This window comes from Typha angustifolia, chromosome 11 (genome assembly GCF_048772165.1).
Source record: "Typha angustifolia cultivar Huaian chromosome 11, ASM4877216v1, whole genome shotgun sequence".
Lineage (NCBI taxonomy): Eukaryota > Viridiplantae > Streptophyta > Magnoliopsida > Poales > Typhaceae > Typha > Typha angustifolia.
The window spans coordinates 5,491,577-5,507,790 of record NC_133249.1 but is presented as its reverse complement, the minus strand read 5'-3'; the positions used below and the strand labels follow the sequence as shown (position 1 = coordinate 5,507,790).

At 37.9% G+C, this 16,214-nt stretch overlaps 3 protein-coding genes across 3 annotated transcripts; all 3 read left to right on the top strand.

The window, feature by feature from the left end:
- Positions 1-353: 353 nt before the first annotated feature.
- On the top strand, positions 354-4,477 carry LOC140771378 (protein FAR1-RELATED SEQUENCE 5-like). Its single transcript, XM_073112893.1, has 2 exons — positions 354-523; positions 1,623-4,477. Exon 2 carries the CDS (start codon positions 1,746-1,748, stop codon positions 3,819-3,821), a length of 2,076 nt encoding a protein of 691 aa, XP_072968994.1. The 5' UTR covers positions 354-523; positions 1,623-1,745; the 3' UTR covers positions 3,822-4,477.
- A 2,179-nt stretch (positions 4,478-6,656) lies between these two features.
- On the top strand, positions 6,657-8,482 carry LOC140769857 (probable glycerol-3-phosphate acyltransferase 3). The gene is made up of 2 exons (XM_073110742.1): positions 6,657-7,358; positions 7,465-8,482. Exons 1-2 carry the CDS (start codon positions 6,657-6,659, stop codon positions 8,428-8,430), a joined length of 1,668 nt encoding a protein of 555 aa, XP_072966843.1. The 3' UTR covers positions 8,431-8,482.
- Positions 8,483-10,753: 2,271 nt separating this feature from the next.
- On the top strand, positions 10,754-16,029 carry LOC140771052 (importin subunit alpha-4-like). The gene is made up of 10 exons (XM_073112420.1): positions 10,754-10,995; positions 11,797-11,893; positions 11,983-12,077; positions 12,163-12,294; positions 12,404-12,589; positions 12,694-12,857; positions 12,941-13,019; positions 14,532-14,660; positions 14,841-14,968; positions 15,376-16,029. Exons 1-10 carry the CDS (start codon positions 10,777-10,779, stop codon positions 15,689-15,691), a joined length of 1,545 nt encoding a protein of 514 aa, XP_072968521.1. The 5' UTR covers positions 10,754-10,776; the 3' UTR covers positions 15,692-16,029.
- Positions 16,030-16,214: the final 185 nt, after the last annotated feature.

The window sequence follows — 16,214 nt, the reverse complement described above, 5'->3', positions numbered from 1 at the left end:
TTAACTGAGATACTATTAAATGAGTTTTTGACCAAAATATATCTCTTTAGGATTTGTTTTAATGCTTTGTCAGCTTATCAAAGTTATTACCAAAGGGATTCTATTACTAAAGAGTCTCTTTTACTCGGCTCGGCTACTATATCATAAGTTGGAAACCGTTAATAGTTCAGCGGATTCACTATTATTTAAAATACTGAATAATTTAATATTTTATTAGAAAGAAAATAAAGTACTATATTTTTTTTATATACTATGCTAAGTATTCTTTTTAACTAAGTAGAACTGTTCAATAATTCTTTTGGAGACGGCGTTTTACTTTACCAGTACCCTTGCGATGCACGTGCAGAGCACGTGCCATCAGCCTCCATTGGGGCTTAGACGAGGAGAAGGTTCGGGCGAGACCGGCGTTAGGGCTTGGATTTAGCGAGGATTCGGATTTCTCGGTTTTGCTGGTCTCGATCCCAATCCAAAGGAGAGGGGGATTTCCATTTCCATTTCGATCAGCAATTCGAACCATGAGGAGGTTAGGTGATAAGTGAAAGAGTTTGCTTTCGTTAATTCGCTCTTGTATTTACTCCCATTTTAGCTTCATTTGACTCCTTTTTTCTGTTGGTTGTTCCATTTTTAGGAGTCTTGGTTTTCCTACTAAGTTGATGTGGATCATTTGACCCCTGAATTTCTCAATTGTGCCTCTTCTAATGGGTTTTGGTTTCGTAGATAGCTTTTAGCTTTGGAATTTAGATGTTAGAATCAGAATTAGATTTTGTTATGTTATCAGTAATTTCGAGAATATTGATGATAATGTAAAGCTAAATGTTTGGAATGATACATCTCTGTTTACTTGTTTATTCCTTAGTTTCATAGTCATTTCTGCTCGATGGAAGGTTAATAATTGCTCCAGATCTTATAAACAATCTATACGTTAAATTGCTAATTCTCTGGGGAACTCGAGATGATCAAATGCCACAAATTCTGCAACTTAAAGCACAGATTGGTAAAAAGTTCAGGCTATCGTTGTTGTTTCTATCATTTGGTGTATTATTATCACCATAGTCTTGGACTCCTGGTATTTTTTTTGTAGCCTTCATAGCTAACTATAATACTCGAAAACTCCTACTTTTATGATTTTCTTATTCTTAAGCAAACAAGTAGAACCACCAATTGGTTTGAAAAAAGTAACAAGAAAACTTTATACATGGAAAGATCTCTGATGGTAAATTAACTACAATTCTGCAACACAGCTATACAGCAAATACAACACACTTTTATATTTCATATGTGGGTAGGTTTGTTTAGGACCTTTAGGTTAGTTCTCTTATCGACAGTGTATCAATGTTTAAAAGTGATTCACTGTAAATTACATTTGTATATCTATGGAAGTGAATACTCATTCTTTAACTTTTGCCTGGACTTGTTCACTGATTGTTCTTTTGGTTCAACAGCTGTGTAGCAATTTTCTTATTTCTTGGTTTTGTTTCTTGTGAATTATTTTAACAACTTTTCAGCATCAGGGCTTCAGAATATTATTTATTGATTTTGACAATTTTTTTGCCGAGACTGTTTCGTTGTCTCTACAGCTTTTAGTTCATGCTACTAAATATATGTACCAACTTCCGTCACAGGATTGTTTTCTTAAAGTGCATCTATTGGATTTTCTTCGCTGGTAATTAATATGGCCAGCTGATTTTTGTTGAAGATATCAAAATATTGTTCTGCAGTAAAGAATTTATTGAGGCACAAATGAAATGTCAACATCCAAGCAATGTCCTTCAGAAGACAACTCTATATCAAAGGTATCTGCAGCTTCCAAGAGTTGTGATGTTGTTGATAACTCTTCTTTCCTTAAAACCATGAATTCCGTAGATAGATCAGTGGAGAACAATAAAGGTGATGGATTAAATGATCCAGAGATGATTGACAAATCATTAATGGAGCCAAAAATTGGTATGGTATTTTATTCGGAGGATCAAGCATACAATTTTTATAATTCTTATGCTAAGAGAAAAGGATTTAGTGTGAGAAAAGATCATCTTTCTCGAAGGAAGGATGGAAGCATACGCTACAGACATTACTTATGTAGCAATGAAGGTACCCGTCAAGAGCACCGTACACATGTAGCTAAGAAAGCACGCTCAATTGAGAGAACCAATTGTTTGGCTCGTATTGAATTTAAAGTTAGTAATGATAATGTATGGGTTGTGAATAAATTTATTGATGAACATAATCATCCACTTGCAAGCCCACATAATTCACACATGCTGAGGTCTCATAGGAAGAAATTACCTGTTCAACATGGAGGCGGTACTAATTCAGATGACTTTGGAGCAAAACCAATTCAGTTGCATAAATCTCAGCTTCAGGAGGCTCAGTGTACAGAAGTTGCTGGATTTACCCTTAAGGATCAAGTTAATTTCTTGAATACCAGAAGGATGAGAGATTTTGAGAACGGAGATGCACAATTCCTTTTGGACTTCCTGAAAGCTAAGCAATCTGATGATCCGTCATTCTTTTATGCGATACAACTTGATGAGATGGAACGGTTGACTAACTGCTTTTGGGCAGATGCACAATCCATCATTGACTATGCCTACTTTGGTGATGCAGTTACATTTGATACAACCTATCACATAAGCATGAATGATATACCTTTTGCACCATTTATTGGTACAAATCACCACAAACAAATCGTTATACTTGGTGCCGCGTTACTTTTAGATGAAACCGTAGAATCATATGTTTGGTTGTTTAGAAGTTTTTTAGCTGCAATGTCTGGAAGACAGCCGAAAACAATTTTCACAGATCAGTGTGCTGCTATCTCAAAGGCAATTTCTATGGTTTTACCAGAAACATGTCATCGACTATGTTTGTGGCATATACTTTACTTTGCTAGAGTACATCTTCCTAATGCATGCAGTCATGGCCCCAACTTACATGAGTTTGAGAATTTCATATATGATATTCAATCAGAAGATGATTTTGATAAAGAATGGGACAGGTTGGTCTCTTTATATGGTCTTGGTAGTAGCTCATGGTTAAAGCTCTTGCATGCAGATCGAGAGAAATGGGCTTTAGCTTATCTAAGAAATTCATTTTGTTCCATCATGACAGCAAAGCAGTGGCAAGGAAAGATGGACAACCTCTTTAAGATTTACTTTCACAGGAAACTACCTGTTACCAAATTTATTCTACAGTATCTGAAGGCACTAGTTCAACTTCGTGATAATGAGATTCTTGAAGACTATGAATCAGCACTAACTAAACCAGTTTTATTGGTTGATGTACCTATGCTAATTGAAGCAGCAGATTCTTATACTAGGGTGATGTATCTGGATTTTGAGCAAGAGTACAGGGGCCAACTTGCTTGTCTTTGTGAACCTATAGGTACTGATGGAACAGTTTATACTTTCAGAGTTTGTGTTGCCCAAAAGCTATCTAATGGACTTGTTGACTTTAACCCATCTGATGCTACAGTCAGATGCAGCTGTAAAAAGTTTGAATCTATGGGGATCCTATGCATGCATGCACTAAAAGTTCTCAACAACAATAACATCCTTCACCTTCCATCTCAGTATTTACTGAAAAGATGGACAAAATATGCGAAAGATGGAGCAACATCAAATGGATATCAGAGCATGGATGATTCTGGTGGTACCAGATCTTTGACTCTACTGTACAATCATGTTTGTCGTAAGGCAATAACTGTTGCAGTAAAAAGTACAGTTTCAAAAGATGCCCTTGATATTCTTGAACAGGGACTTGATAAGTTCATCAAGGAAATGGAAAATGTATTACTAAATGCTCCTTCAACAAGACAAATATGAGAATAGACAAAAGGAAGATGTGAATTTTGTCAACAGTATGCAGAAGAGTACAGTCAAGGCAAGTAAAATCTACTTTGATTGGCTACAGTTTGCTGCTAGATGAGCGTAACCTTCTATAATCGTCGATTTCTTTGCTTGCTGGAATACCGTATTCACCTGCATGCTGCTTCACATCTCTCATCCTAGTTCATTGTACATTTCTCTTATGAACATGCGATATATGTTATATTTAATCTTGATCAGGTAGAAGGGCATCTCTTCTGGCAAAGCAACTCTTTTAGTTGTAGGTGCTGGAAGCACCTAAATTCAATCTGATGGATATACAAATAAAGGGAAAAAAAAATTCTAATACCATTCTTTGTGAAACAATTTCTATTGTTGCAATACAGGCATACGACCAACATCTGAGATCCTTGTCATATGTAAGACAGATCCCAGGTTCTTCCTATTTGTAAAAAATCAGAGGTGATCTTGACTGTTTTTTATTTTTGGCACGCGTGTGTGTGTGGAGAAGTGATCTTGAGCAGTAAACATTATCAGTAAGGCAGTTCAACAGCTTGCATATATATTATAACTTAGTGGCAGTTTATATGTTTGTCTAGAAACTGGAAATATAATAGCTATACATAGCATTTGCCTGAAAATTTTCTTCTTATTTTTGGCAGTAAATACAGACTGATCACTCGACCACATTGTTCTTTTACCTAGACATCCAGATTGTAATGTCTTAAGCTCTTAGTGCATAATCTAATCAAATCATTTTGCTTGATTTAATGCTTATTGTCATTTTGTGGTTATTGATCCCTTCTCACTACAATCTACCATAAACATATATATATATATATATATATATATATATATATATATATCTTTTGGCTTAACCTTGTGAAAGTGAAACAGTCAATTTAGTATGTCACACTTCCTATTTCTTTCTGCCTCTTAAAAGGAAACATGCTATGCCTGGACACTGCAAACCTTTTACCAAATTGGTGGTATTGGAGAATCTCAGTCCTGAGAAGCTTGTAGAGTGTCCACAAGTCAACAACTTATCATCAATATCCATAAAAATTGACCCTAAATACTTACACAAAAAGGTGAAAATGGTATAAAAAAAACTCAAAAATTGTGCCACATTTGTTAATTTATTTTGTGCAATAATCTACACCATTTGGGTGTCCTCTTCAATCAAAATTTGGCACAAGAAAGCGACCAAAAAAAAAAAAAAAAAAGGAAAAAAAAAGTGAGAACAGCTCTCAACATGTGATCATTAACTAGGCTCATAATGCCCAAGATCAGTCTAGTCTGCTGTGGTCCAAGCCCACTGGAAAATAAGAACCCTAGAGGACAAAACTATTGTGGGCCACCATGACAAGCCAGTAGAATCAAGAATTTATTGCACAAGGGATTAAGTGGATCAGCTGCAGGAAACTCCTGCGGTTGGGTGTACTTGGCAGCTTATTGATTAGCTGCCGGATCATCCCAAAGGAGTAAGAAAAGATTTTAAAAAATAATTCAACTACTTTTGTCGACGCTGCAGACTGTTTATTACTGGTGCACAATAAGGCTACGCATAATGGCATGTGTCAAAAATAAATGGACACCAATCGATACGCAACTAAGAACAAACGCCAAATTTTAAATTGATCCCTGTATCAAATTGGCTATGGGACCTTTTGGTACTTTGACTTTGGACCAAAATCATTTTATCCCTCTCATTATTTTTATTTTTATTTTTTTTGTGTGTGCGTTATAATGTAATTGTATTACCTGAAAAGAGGGCGCATAAGTGCATTAGGTTTGATACCCTATCCCTATACAAATATTTATGTAAAGAGTTAGGGACAGAGCCAAACTTAAATAGAAGAAAAACTCTAATCTTTGCTAAAATTAGGTAACTAGTAACTAGTCTGAAGCCTTTCTAAAGCAGTGAAGAATAGTGACTCCGACAAAAACTTAACAAAAGCTGATTAATCTGCAAGGAGGTGCCTCATTCGCTAAGGTCTCGGGGAGTGAAGGCATAGTGTCTTGGATCTCTTTTTTTTTTTCATCTTTTATGAGTTCGAAAACTAAATATGGGTTAAATAAAAGACCAACTCTCTATAGATATATATGTATTTAGACCCACTAAATTTTAGTTAATATAGTAAGTTGTATAGTCTAAATTTTAAGTTATATGCGTCGCTGAATAATTGCTTCGAATTAAATATTGTTGAGACTTGCTTCAAGCCATTATGTTGCTCTTTCAAACCAATTGCACCGCCGAGCAATCAACTGGATCGAACCGTTGAGCCAACCACCAAATAATTTTATTCAGAATAATAGCTTGGGATTAGAGTCGATAACCTTTTTGGTCATAAAAAAGGTAACCAGTGATCACTCTCACCTTTATTTTATATTATTATACATTCGAAATTTTCTCTTTGAATATATATATATATATAACATAAATATATTTTATTATCTTTATTACAAAACAAGGTTGTAAAGGGCAAAGTGATCTTGATCGAGAGTACACCGTTGTAAATTATATTTACCTTTATTTTTAGGACTTGACTCATAACCTTTTAGATGCAATAGGTAGATCGGACGGACAGAACGGATTTTGAAAGGTTTAAAATCATTTAGATCAAGTGAGCTCCAAAGGTCACCAAATATAGTTTAATGCAGAACATGGTAGTAGGTTTGGAGGAGCAGCAGACTTCAACGACATCAAGTACATAATAATCATTATCATTCTATATATATATATACTCGTGATCTTTGCTCTTTTGCCATTCTTTTTACTGAAATAGAACATTCGGGACAAATTATAGAGATAGAGAGAGAGAGAGAGAGATGTTCTCCAAAGTCCTCTCCGCTTCCTTCATATTCTTCTACAAGTACATCCAAGGGAGGTTGAGGATCCTCAATGCATCATCCCATGAGACATTACAAAAGCACCCTTCTTTGGAGAAGCTCTCAGCTGCTGGGAAAGTAGTGGTGTGTGATGTTGATGGAGGCCTGCTGAGGTCCTCTTCCTCTTTCCCATACTTCATGCTTGTAGCCTTAGAGGGAGGTATATTTTTAAGGGGTCTCCTTCTCTTGCTCCTCTACCCCTTGTTGTGTTGTGATAGCCATGAGGTAGGGGTCAGGGTCATGACCATGGTAAGCTTTTGCGGGCTAAAGAAGGAGGGGTTCAGGCTAGGGAGGTCAGTCTTGCCAAAGTACTTGTTGGAGGATGTGGGGTTGGAGGGTTTTGAGGTGTTGCGGAGGAGCACTGGGAGGAGGGTGTGTATTAGTAGGATGCCAAGGGTGATGGTGGAGGGGTTCTTGAAGGAGTACCTGGAGGTGGAGGTGGTGATAGGGAGGGAGTTGAAGGAGACTGGAGGTTACTACACTGGGTTGATGAAGGAGGAGGAGGAGGAGGAGGAGATGAGCAAGGTACTGGCAATGGAGGAGGAGTTGTTGGGGAAAGAAGAGGTGTTGAAAGATGGGGTAGTACTCTTTGGCATTGGAGGCTATGCCAACTCTCTTCACACTCTCTTCTCTCGTTGCAAGGTAGGCATTTTTCAAATTATCTCTATCAATATATCATCCATTTCTCTCTTGTTGTTGTTGTTGTTGTTGTTGTGATTTCTTAGTGTAGCTGCTTCTCTTTGTACAGGAAGTATACTTGGTAAGTGAAGAGGAGAGAAGGAAATGGCAACCCCTACCAAGATCAAAATACCCTAAGCCACTAATATTCCATGATGGTAGAGTGGCCTTCAGACCGACGCCCTCCTCCACGCTCGCCATGTTCCTCTGGCTTCCTCTCGGCCTCCCCCTCGCCGTCGCCCGCGCCGCCGTCTTCCTCTCTCTCCCCCACAGCCTCTCCATCCCCATCCTAGCCTTCATCGGCATGCCTTCAAGATTCATCATCCCCTCCTCTCCCTCCACGGCGCCCACCGGCCAACTCTACGTCTGCAACCACCGCACCCTCCTCGACCCAATCTACATCTCCGCGGTCACCCGCCGCAACGTAGCCGCCGCTACGTACAGCGTAAGCCGACTCTCCGAGATGCTCTCTCCGATAAGAACCATACGGCTGACAAGGGATAGAGAGGTAGACAAGCAGAAGATGGAGGCACTCCTCCAGGACGGCGATCTCGTAGTCTGCCCCGAAGGCACGACATGCCGCGAGCCGTACCTCCTCCGGTTCAGCCCGCTGTTCGCGGAGCTGAGGCGGGCGATCGTGCCGGTGGCGTTGGAGACGCGCGTCGGGATGTTCTACGGCACGACGGCGAGCGGCCTCAAGTGCCTGGATCCTCTCTTCTTTCTCCTCAACCCATCTCCTTGCTATAGAGTGGAGTTCTTAAAGGAGGTGGATGCTTGCCGCATTGAAGGGAAAGAGTGCAGCAACTATGAGATGGCTAACTATGTGCAGGGGGAGATAGGGAAGGCATTAGGGTTTGAATCAACCAGGTTGACCAGGAGGGACAAGTATCTGATGCTCGCCGACAGTGACGGGTTGTGGAAGGAATGGCTAAGCGATGGGGATGCAGCGGCCATGATGGTCAAGGGATGGATGCATGGTGCACTTCCAACCCATGTCATCAAGATATATGCATGGGATACATCAAGAGCTTTTTAAGTTCTAGAGAGATCTAAAGTAGGGTTAATTGTGATCTAAAGAAGGATTTGTGAAATGAGTTGTGTCCTTGACTCCTTGTGTGTTATTATTAGTATTTCATGCATGTTGGAGATAATATGATGATTACATTAAGACATACCTTTGTTAGTTGTTTGTTTAATTTTTCTTTTCATTTAAAAAAAAGAAAAATTCCTATCTTTTAAATTATAGTTTATACCTTATATTTTTACTATTCATAAATTAGCGAATACGTGTAGAAAATATTTTATCGTTGGATTGGTTAGCTAACTTAACAAAATCTCTAAGTTAAGTTAACTAAACTAATAAAATTATAAAAATACCGTTAATCAAATCATATTAAGAACATTTTAGTTATTTTAAAAATAAAATATTTTTACTTAACGGGAATATTTTGACGGTGTTAATTCAAATCTAATCCAAAGTGTATTCTGCACACATTATCTAAATCAGAAGGTTCGATTTATAAATAATAAAAATATAAATACGAATCACAATTACATTAATTACATTAAGTGTTACATACATTAATTCACATGTAATTAAACTTTTCTTTTTCCAACTTGATAAAAAAATGATGGTTTAGAAGAACAAATAGCTTCTCCTTCGTCTATCCATTCTTCATCCCGTCAAGAGGGTCTGCATAGGAAGTTGGCCGATGTATCTTGTTCAATGAGATCCTAAAACTCCACTGCCCTCCGGCACCCAAAGAGGAGATTAAACTCCTCTTCTCTTGGCAGAGAGGACAGTCAGAGTCAGGGCTAAGGAGCTAGCTAGAGTTCATGGAGTCTAGCATTATAAGGAAACCTTTTCCAATGAACTTTCCAAAAAGAAACCTTTCAATTTCGAGGCAATACGCAGCCTCCAGATAACAACAATCCAGCCATCCCAAAGGGTTTTCCAGCCAAGTTTTAGTGTCTCATTGGAATCTAGAAACAGAGGTTGAAGTAGGGAATCCTGTACAGATGAGGAGTCTAGAGTCAAATATCTATCCAACTTACAACTTACACTGACGAAGGAGAATAGCACTGATGGGCTTGTCTCAAAATGGGACCAAATATCTCTTCTTCCCCTTAAAATTACAAGTATATATATTTATTCACTACTGTTTAGGTGTGTTTAGTTGATAGGAAGTACTAGAAAAGTGATCAATTTTTTAAAAATCTCTCACTAAAATGGATCAAAGAACAGATTTCCAAAACCATATAAGTTCTCTGATTTTGGCTTCTCCCACTACCTAATTTGAATAGAGAGAGTAACGATTTTCAGTTTTTTTTATATACTAAACATGATTATTAATTATTCACTTCTATCAAATACTTCAAATATTACCAAGAACATTGCTACCAAGGATGACTTTATTCTCTTTTTTATAATATGACTACGTTTTAGAAGGAGAGGCAATATCAACAAGCTATTTCGCCTCCTCTGTTCGTTGCCTTGGAAGGATTTGATCTACACTTGGATTCACGTCTCTCTCAGAGATCCTTATATTTCCTCACTCCTATTTCGAGGCCTTCTCCTCTCTCCTCACTTTGTAATCCTCTCCCTTTCCCTCCTCCTCTGTTCTTTATTCCGTACCACCCCCATCCCTCTGTTTCCAATTATGCTTCTGCCTTCTTCAATAACATAACTTTTCTATCAAAAGTTTAACAGAGAAATTATTAAAAAATATTTAAAAGAGAAATTATACTTTACCCTCTTAGCCCAATTATATAAACTCCAGTACATTTACAATTATTAATTTCTGTTAACAAAAGAAAAATAATAAAATTGCCAATGTGTACAATGAACATATAAGTCTTAATCGACAAACTACTGTATGAAAGATTAATGCTTAAGTTAAAAGTAAATAGAGTAAAATACTATCTCTTTAAAAAAATTGTTATTAAAATCTTTTTCAACAATAAAAAATATTAAATATCAGAAATTCTGTTCATCTTCCATTAGATTTACTTATTCTTTAAATTTAAAATAAAATGCACTTGCAATCTCTTCTATCTTATTTTTTTATCTAAGATTATTAAGACTATTACAATGTACATATGAGTATTATACTAATTTTTCTTTTCTCTCTTAAATTTGGGTGAAAAAATTAATCCGTTTTTATTTTCATAAACGAGGTATCAGTTATCACGTCCTTGCTACGAACTCCCATTTTGGCGGCAATTGTGCGGTAAACGATGGTACACAATTACGGTAATGCCCTTATCGTCCAACTAAAAGGAGAGACAAAAAAAATAGAAACTTTGGAGTTCAAACTTGCTCAAGAATTCGTAAGATTAGAGATAGAGAGATCGCACCTTCTCGCTCTCGATCTCGTCGGCAATGCCTCTTCGTTCGCCGGCGCGGACGGAGGTACGGAAGAAGGCGTACAAGACCGGCGTCGACCCCGATCAGGCTCGGCGTCGGCGGGAGGAAAACCTCGTCATCATCCGCAAGAGCAGGCGCGAGGAAAACCTCCTCAAGAAGCGGCGCGAGTTGCCCGCCTTTGCCGCCGCGTCGCTCGACAACGTTACCTCCCTTCTTGTCTCGGTCGACGGGAAGGTTCGGACTATTCCCTCGTGTATTCCTCTGCGACGGGATTCGTTTCTTGATCTGCGTGTTTTTGATATATTTCATTGTGATTAGCTTTCCTTAACTTTCTTGTGTCATATCGTTATGTATTGCGTGCGATAAGCATGTCGCAGTTCACTCTTGAATGAGAAAAAGGCTTATGGCTGTTTCTATTCTTCCAGCAAATCTAGTATGAAATCTTGAATTCCTAGGTGAAAATTTTATTTCTTGGGTTCTTGATGATGTGGGAGGGCTGCTGGGGCATCATGGATCAGATGTTACAAAAGGTTTACAATTACGTTCATAATTTTATTCTACTTGTGGCAAATCTGTTGTGGCTTGGATGTCCGCAAAGGTAGTTCTTTTCACGGATTCTTTTAGGATGTCAACCTCTATTTGAAGGATTGAGGATCTTATATATGTTTTCCCTTTTCGGGGTTGAGTTTATTGGAAAATATGTATGTAGGGAAATCAATAGGGCCGTGTACTGGTTGGCAAATGAAACTAGAAATTTTAGGAACCTCTTGACCGAAGATTAATTTTCTTTATAAATAGGCCAGGATTGTTTTTGCAGAGGAATCAATAGGGAATTTGCCATCATTTTAGTCAACAAAGAAAAAGAAAAACAGAAAAAGAGAGAAACTGTAAGAAGGTTTAGTTCGACAGGTGGATTCAGACATCAGAGGATTTAACACTAATTTTGAGAATAATATCATAAGTGACTTGATAAAACTTCGACCTTGAACAATTGACAATTCTTACTGATCCATATCATTGATATGTTCTCTGCAGTTGAAAAATCTTCCCGCTATTGTCCAACGGGTATGCTATGGCGATCCTCAAGTGCAGTTGGAAGCGACTACAGAATTCAGAAAACTTCTATCAATTGGTATGTTCTGTAAATTCTTGAGAAAGCATGATCGCTATTTGACGGGACATCTGGGGGCTCTTTATTTGATAAATATTGTGTGCTTGTAGTGACAAGCCCTCCCCCTATTGAAGAGGTCATCAAGGCAGGAGTTGTCCCATGGTTTGTGAAATTCCTCTCAAGATATGATATGCCAGAACTGCAGGTATAGTTCATCGGTTCAGTTCTTAGCTGATATACTCAACTTGCAATTGACATGGTATATCATATTGCCTCCCAATCTTCTGCAGTTTGAGGCAGCATGGATATTGACAAATATAGCTTGTGGGACTTCGGAGCATACCAACCTTATCATTGAGCAAGGTGCTATTTCTGTGTTAGTAGAACTCCTTAGTTCTCCATGCGATGATGTTCGAGAACAGGTTAATTGTCTTTATTGCATGCTTGCTATTTCCAATTGCTTCTTATTATTTGAAAATATTCCTTCTGTCATGTAGGATAATTGGTATTTAATATTTATCCTTTAAACAGGCCATCTGGGCCCTAGGAAATATTGCAGGTGAATCACCGAGTTGTAGAGATATGGTTCTTCAACATGGTGCCCTCATCCCACTACTTGCTCAGTTGAATGGCCATGCAAAAATGTCAATGCTCAGGAATGCTACATGGACGCTTTCTAATTTGTGCCGTGGGACAACACCTATACTAGTTGGACAGGTACAAGTTTTTGATTATAGTGTAACTATTATCTCTGAAACAATAATACAAATGCCTTTTCTCAATCAACACCTAATAAGTGTCTTGCCTTGATGTTGTCTCAGATTAGAGCGGCACTCCCGGTACTTTGTTTTCTTATACAATTAAGTGATGAGGAAGTTTTAGTAGATGCCTGCTGGTCAATATCCTACCTTTCTGATGGATCAAATGAAATAATCCAAGCTATCATCGAGTCTGGTGTCTGTCCAATACTTCTTAAGCTTTTACTGTAAGAGTTAACTACTACCTTTTTCTATTTTATATGTACCTCTTTAGATAACCTTTACCTCTGATGAAGATTGCGTTTCTCAGTCATCCATCAGAGACAATTTGTATACCTGCTCTTAAGACACTGGGAAATATCGTTACGGGAGATGATACTCAAACTCAGGTTTGTAATTTAAACATGTAAGAGAACATTCTATTGAATTTAGATGATCACTCTAGCTGCAGAGATTTCATTTATCTACGTACACTACAGTGACAACCAGGGTTGTCAGCAAGCAGAACATGAGCTAGCTGGGTCTTGCTCGTGTTCGCTTGGAAGTAAATTTATTGGACTCCAACACAAGTTATGCTGGAAAATAAGCTGAAATCCTAGCTTATGCTCGGTTGTAAAAGAATTCGAGCTAACTCATGTTTGACTCATTTAGCTTGGGGAGCTAAGTTAATCATGTTTAGAGCTTTATCTCGACTAGCTCATCTACATTGTATGAGATTAAAAAATTCAAACATTAAATCCCAATCTTTTGGATAGAATTTATATTAACCAGTAATCAATTTTCAACTGTTAGATTTTGAATGGCAAAATTAAGAGGATACAGGTGTGTACAAACACACATACACATGTGTGTATATATCTGGATACATCTATATTGTATATATATTTGAGCTCTATCAAGCTGAACAAGAGCAAACTAAGCCTCGCTCATATTTGTCTCATTTATTAAATGAGCAAGTCGATCTCAAGTAACATATCGAGCTGAACATGATCTGTTCGTGAACAATGACCTAGATTGTCAGCCATAGTTTCAAAATATCAGATTAACTTTCCATCTATGGAGTACCATTTGTATCATATTGATATAGCATGTTGGTGTTATTTTTACCCTCATCAATTCTTCCTGACTCTGCTTTATGCCTATATTCTAGATTTCATTAATGTAATTGTTTCTGGTACAGAATGGACAAGTATAACCTTCTATGCATCTCTCTTTGAATCTTTTAAGAAATGTATTGATTACGATCTGCAAAATACAAGAATCTTTTCAAGCCAGATGGTGGTCATTCTCTTTCTAGTTGTAATTTCTTGATTAGTTGGGAGTCATGACCTGTTGATGAGCCTGTTTCTTGAATGCCTGCTTCTTTTCCAGGCTAGATGCTTGCTCCCTTGTATGCTAATTCAGTAATTGGCTGTCACTAATAATTCCAAGTCAAGAAATTAACTACTCTTCAGTGTCTTTTTAGTTTTTCTAACCACGATCATCTGTCCACAATTTTTTTTTCTGTGTGTGTGTAAACAGAATTTCCCTCTCTGTATTCATGCATAGGGGCTAGCGTTCACTAATTAATTTCAAGGGAAACTGGGAAACTGGTGGAACTCTCTTAGTTTAGAAAGATGTACTCGGTTTCAAAAGGAGAATAGTAATACCTTTTGTTGCAAAGAGATAAGTGAAAGAATCAGTTTGCCAGATAGCTCTCCTTGGACTTGGCTAATATGGCATTTGGATGTAGTCTAGCAGTAGGACAAGCCCACTATTCTCTTCAAGAAGCTTATCTGCCACCTTTTGAACTTAGCCGGCTTTTAGTCTATTTGCCAATGAAACTGATGCTGATGTGTTTTCTATTATTCCGAGTAGTTTTATACTCTCAAAGTGAATCTGTATGTGTGGTATGTCGACAGGTAGTAATAGACAACGGGGCACTTCCTTACTTGTTTCAACTTCTTACACGGCAGAACAAGAAAGTCATAAAAAGGCACGCATGCTGGATTATTTCAAACATCACAGCCGGGAATAAAGACCAGATTCAGGTAACACGCACTTGCAACAACCATTGTTTACAACATAATGCCCACTGTTTGATTACTTAATTCTTTTCCTGTGGCATAGCTGCATATTACTTGTCCTAATAATTGAAGCTTTATTTCATTTCTAGCTGCTAATTAGAATTTAGCAGAACGAGTAACTTCTGACATGCATACAATGTTCAGGCTGTCATTGATGCAAATATCATCCATCCTCTGGTTCAGCTGTTAGAGAATGCAGAATTTGACATCAAGAAAGAGGCTGCATGGGCTCTATCAAATGCTATGACCGGAGGTTCTCGTGATCAGATCCGGTATAATTCTCCCCACTCTAATCATTCCTGTTTATTAACTTCTGAAAGAGTAGCTACACTGATCTGTTTATGAACTTCTCATGGGCCTCTACTAATCACCAAGCAAATCTTAAGACTTTCTAGTTGCAGTCTAGCTGCTCAAATATCTGGTTCAGAAGCCAGAAAATTATGTATATTTGAACCTTTTAGAACATTTATTACAGACCTTTCATTTCATGACCAAATCTCTTGTTCTGTTCTTGATATATTATGATTGCTTAGAGCATCATCAGTCAGAGCCCCCTTCTTCCCACACACTTTCAGTTAGGCTATAACTAAAATAATACTTTTTTTTTCCCTGCACAGAAGGCTTCCTGACAGGCTATCTTGCTAAAGAGAATTCCTTTTCCTTTTCTTCCATTCTGCAGCGTTTTGGTGAACCACGGGTGCATCAAAGCGATGTGTGCTCTCCTGAGCCGCCCAGAGCCAAGAGTTGTGACTCTCTGCCTCGACGGTCTTGCAAATGTTCTCAAGGCTGGTGAGGCCGAGAAAGAATCAGGTAGATCTGAGGCGGCAGTAAACATCTATGCTCAGATGATCATCGAATGTGATGGATTAGATAAGATCGAGAGCCTGCAGGGTCATTACAACTCTAAGATTTCTGACAAGAGCGTAGAGATCCTGGAGAAATACTGGGGTACAGTGGATCTTGAAGCCGTAGAGATCTTCTCCTCTTTTGGGTGATAACCAATTCGATCGAATTTAACCCAGTTATCACTTGAGTGCTTTGGTCTGACTTGAGGTCTTAAAAATTCATTCGTTCAAAGGGTCAGGATGTATTTGGTCTGACACCTTTGTGGGTATAATTCTGGACTTCATGAATGTCTGCATCATTGTAAATATCAGGTCGTCAGTCTTTAATTTTCAGAGATGCAATTTATTACCATCAAGATCAGTACTCTTATTTTTCTGATGCTATATATGTCCAATGCTGCTGTTATTGCCTGACTGACGGTTTTCCCTCTTATAACTGTTCTGCAATCTTTGCAATTGCTAGATGGATACTACTCAATATTTAGCCACATATCTGTGCCCTTTTCAGTAACAATTGGAACTAATGTAAGCATCCAGACCTTGCATTCACCAAATTCATTACCAAAGCTCGACATAAAAAAGGAAAAAAGAAAAAGAAAAAAGAAACTAAATTGTGATATTCATGGAAGATTTATTCCAAGAGTGAATATAAACAGCAGGAGAACAGTATATG

Bases quoted from the DNA above. Each gene is read 5' to 3' on its own strand.
- LOC140769857 (XM_073110742.1), top strand. From the start codon at position 6,657: ATGTTCTCCAAAGTCCTCTCCGCTTCCTTCATATTCTTCTACAAGTAC. The intron at 7,359-7,464 runs GTAGGCATTTTT...CTCTTTGTACAG, and splicing joins CTCTCTTCTCTCGTTGCAAG to GAAGTATACTTGGTAAGTGA.
- LOC140771052 (XM_073112420.1), top strand. From the start codon at position 10,777: ATGCCTCTTCGTTCGCCGGCGCGGACGGAGGTACGGAAGAAGGCGTAC. The intron at 12,078-12,162 runs GTATAGTTCATC...AATCTTCTGCAG, and splicing joins ATGATATGCCAGAACTGCAG to TTTGAGGCAGCATGGATATT. The intron at 12,590-12,693 runs GTACAAGTTTTT...ATGTTGTCTCAG, and splicing joins CACCTATACTAGTTGGACAG to ATTAGAGCGGCACTCCCGGT.
- LOC140771378 (XM_073112893.1), top strand. From the start codon at position 1,746: ATGTCAACATCCAAGCAATGTCCTTCAGAAGACAACTCTATATCAAAG.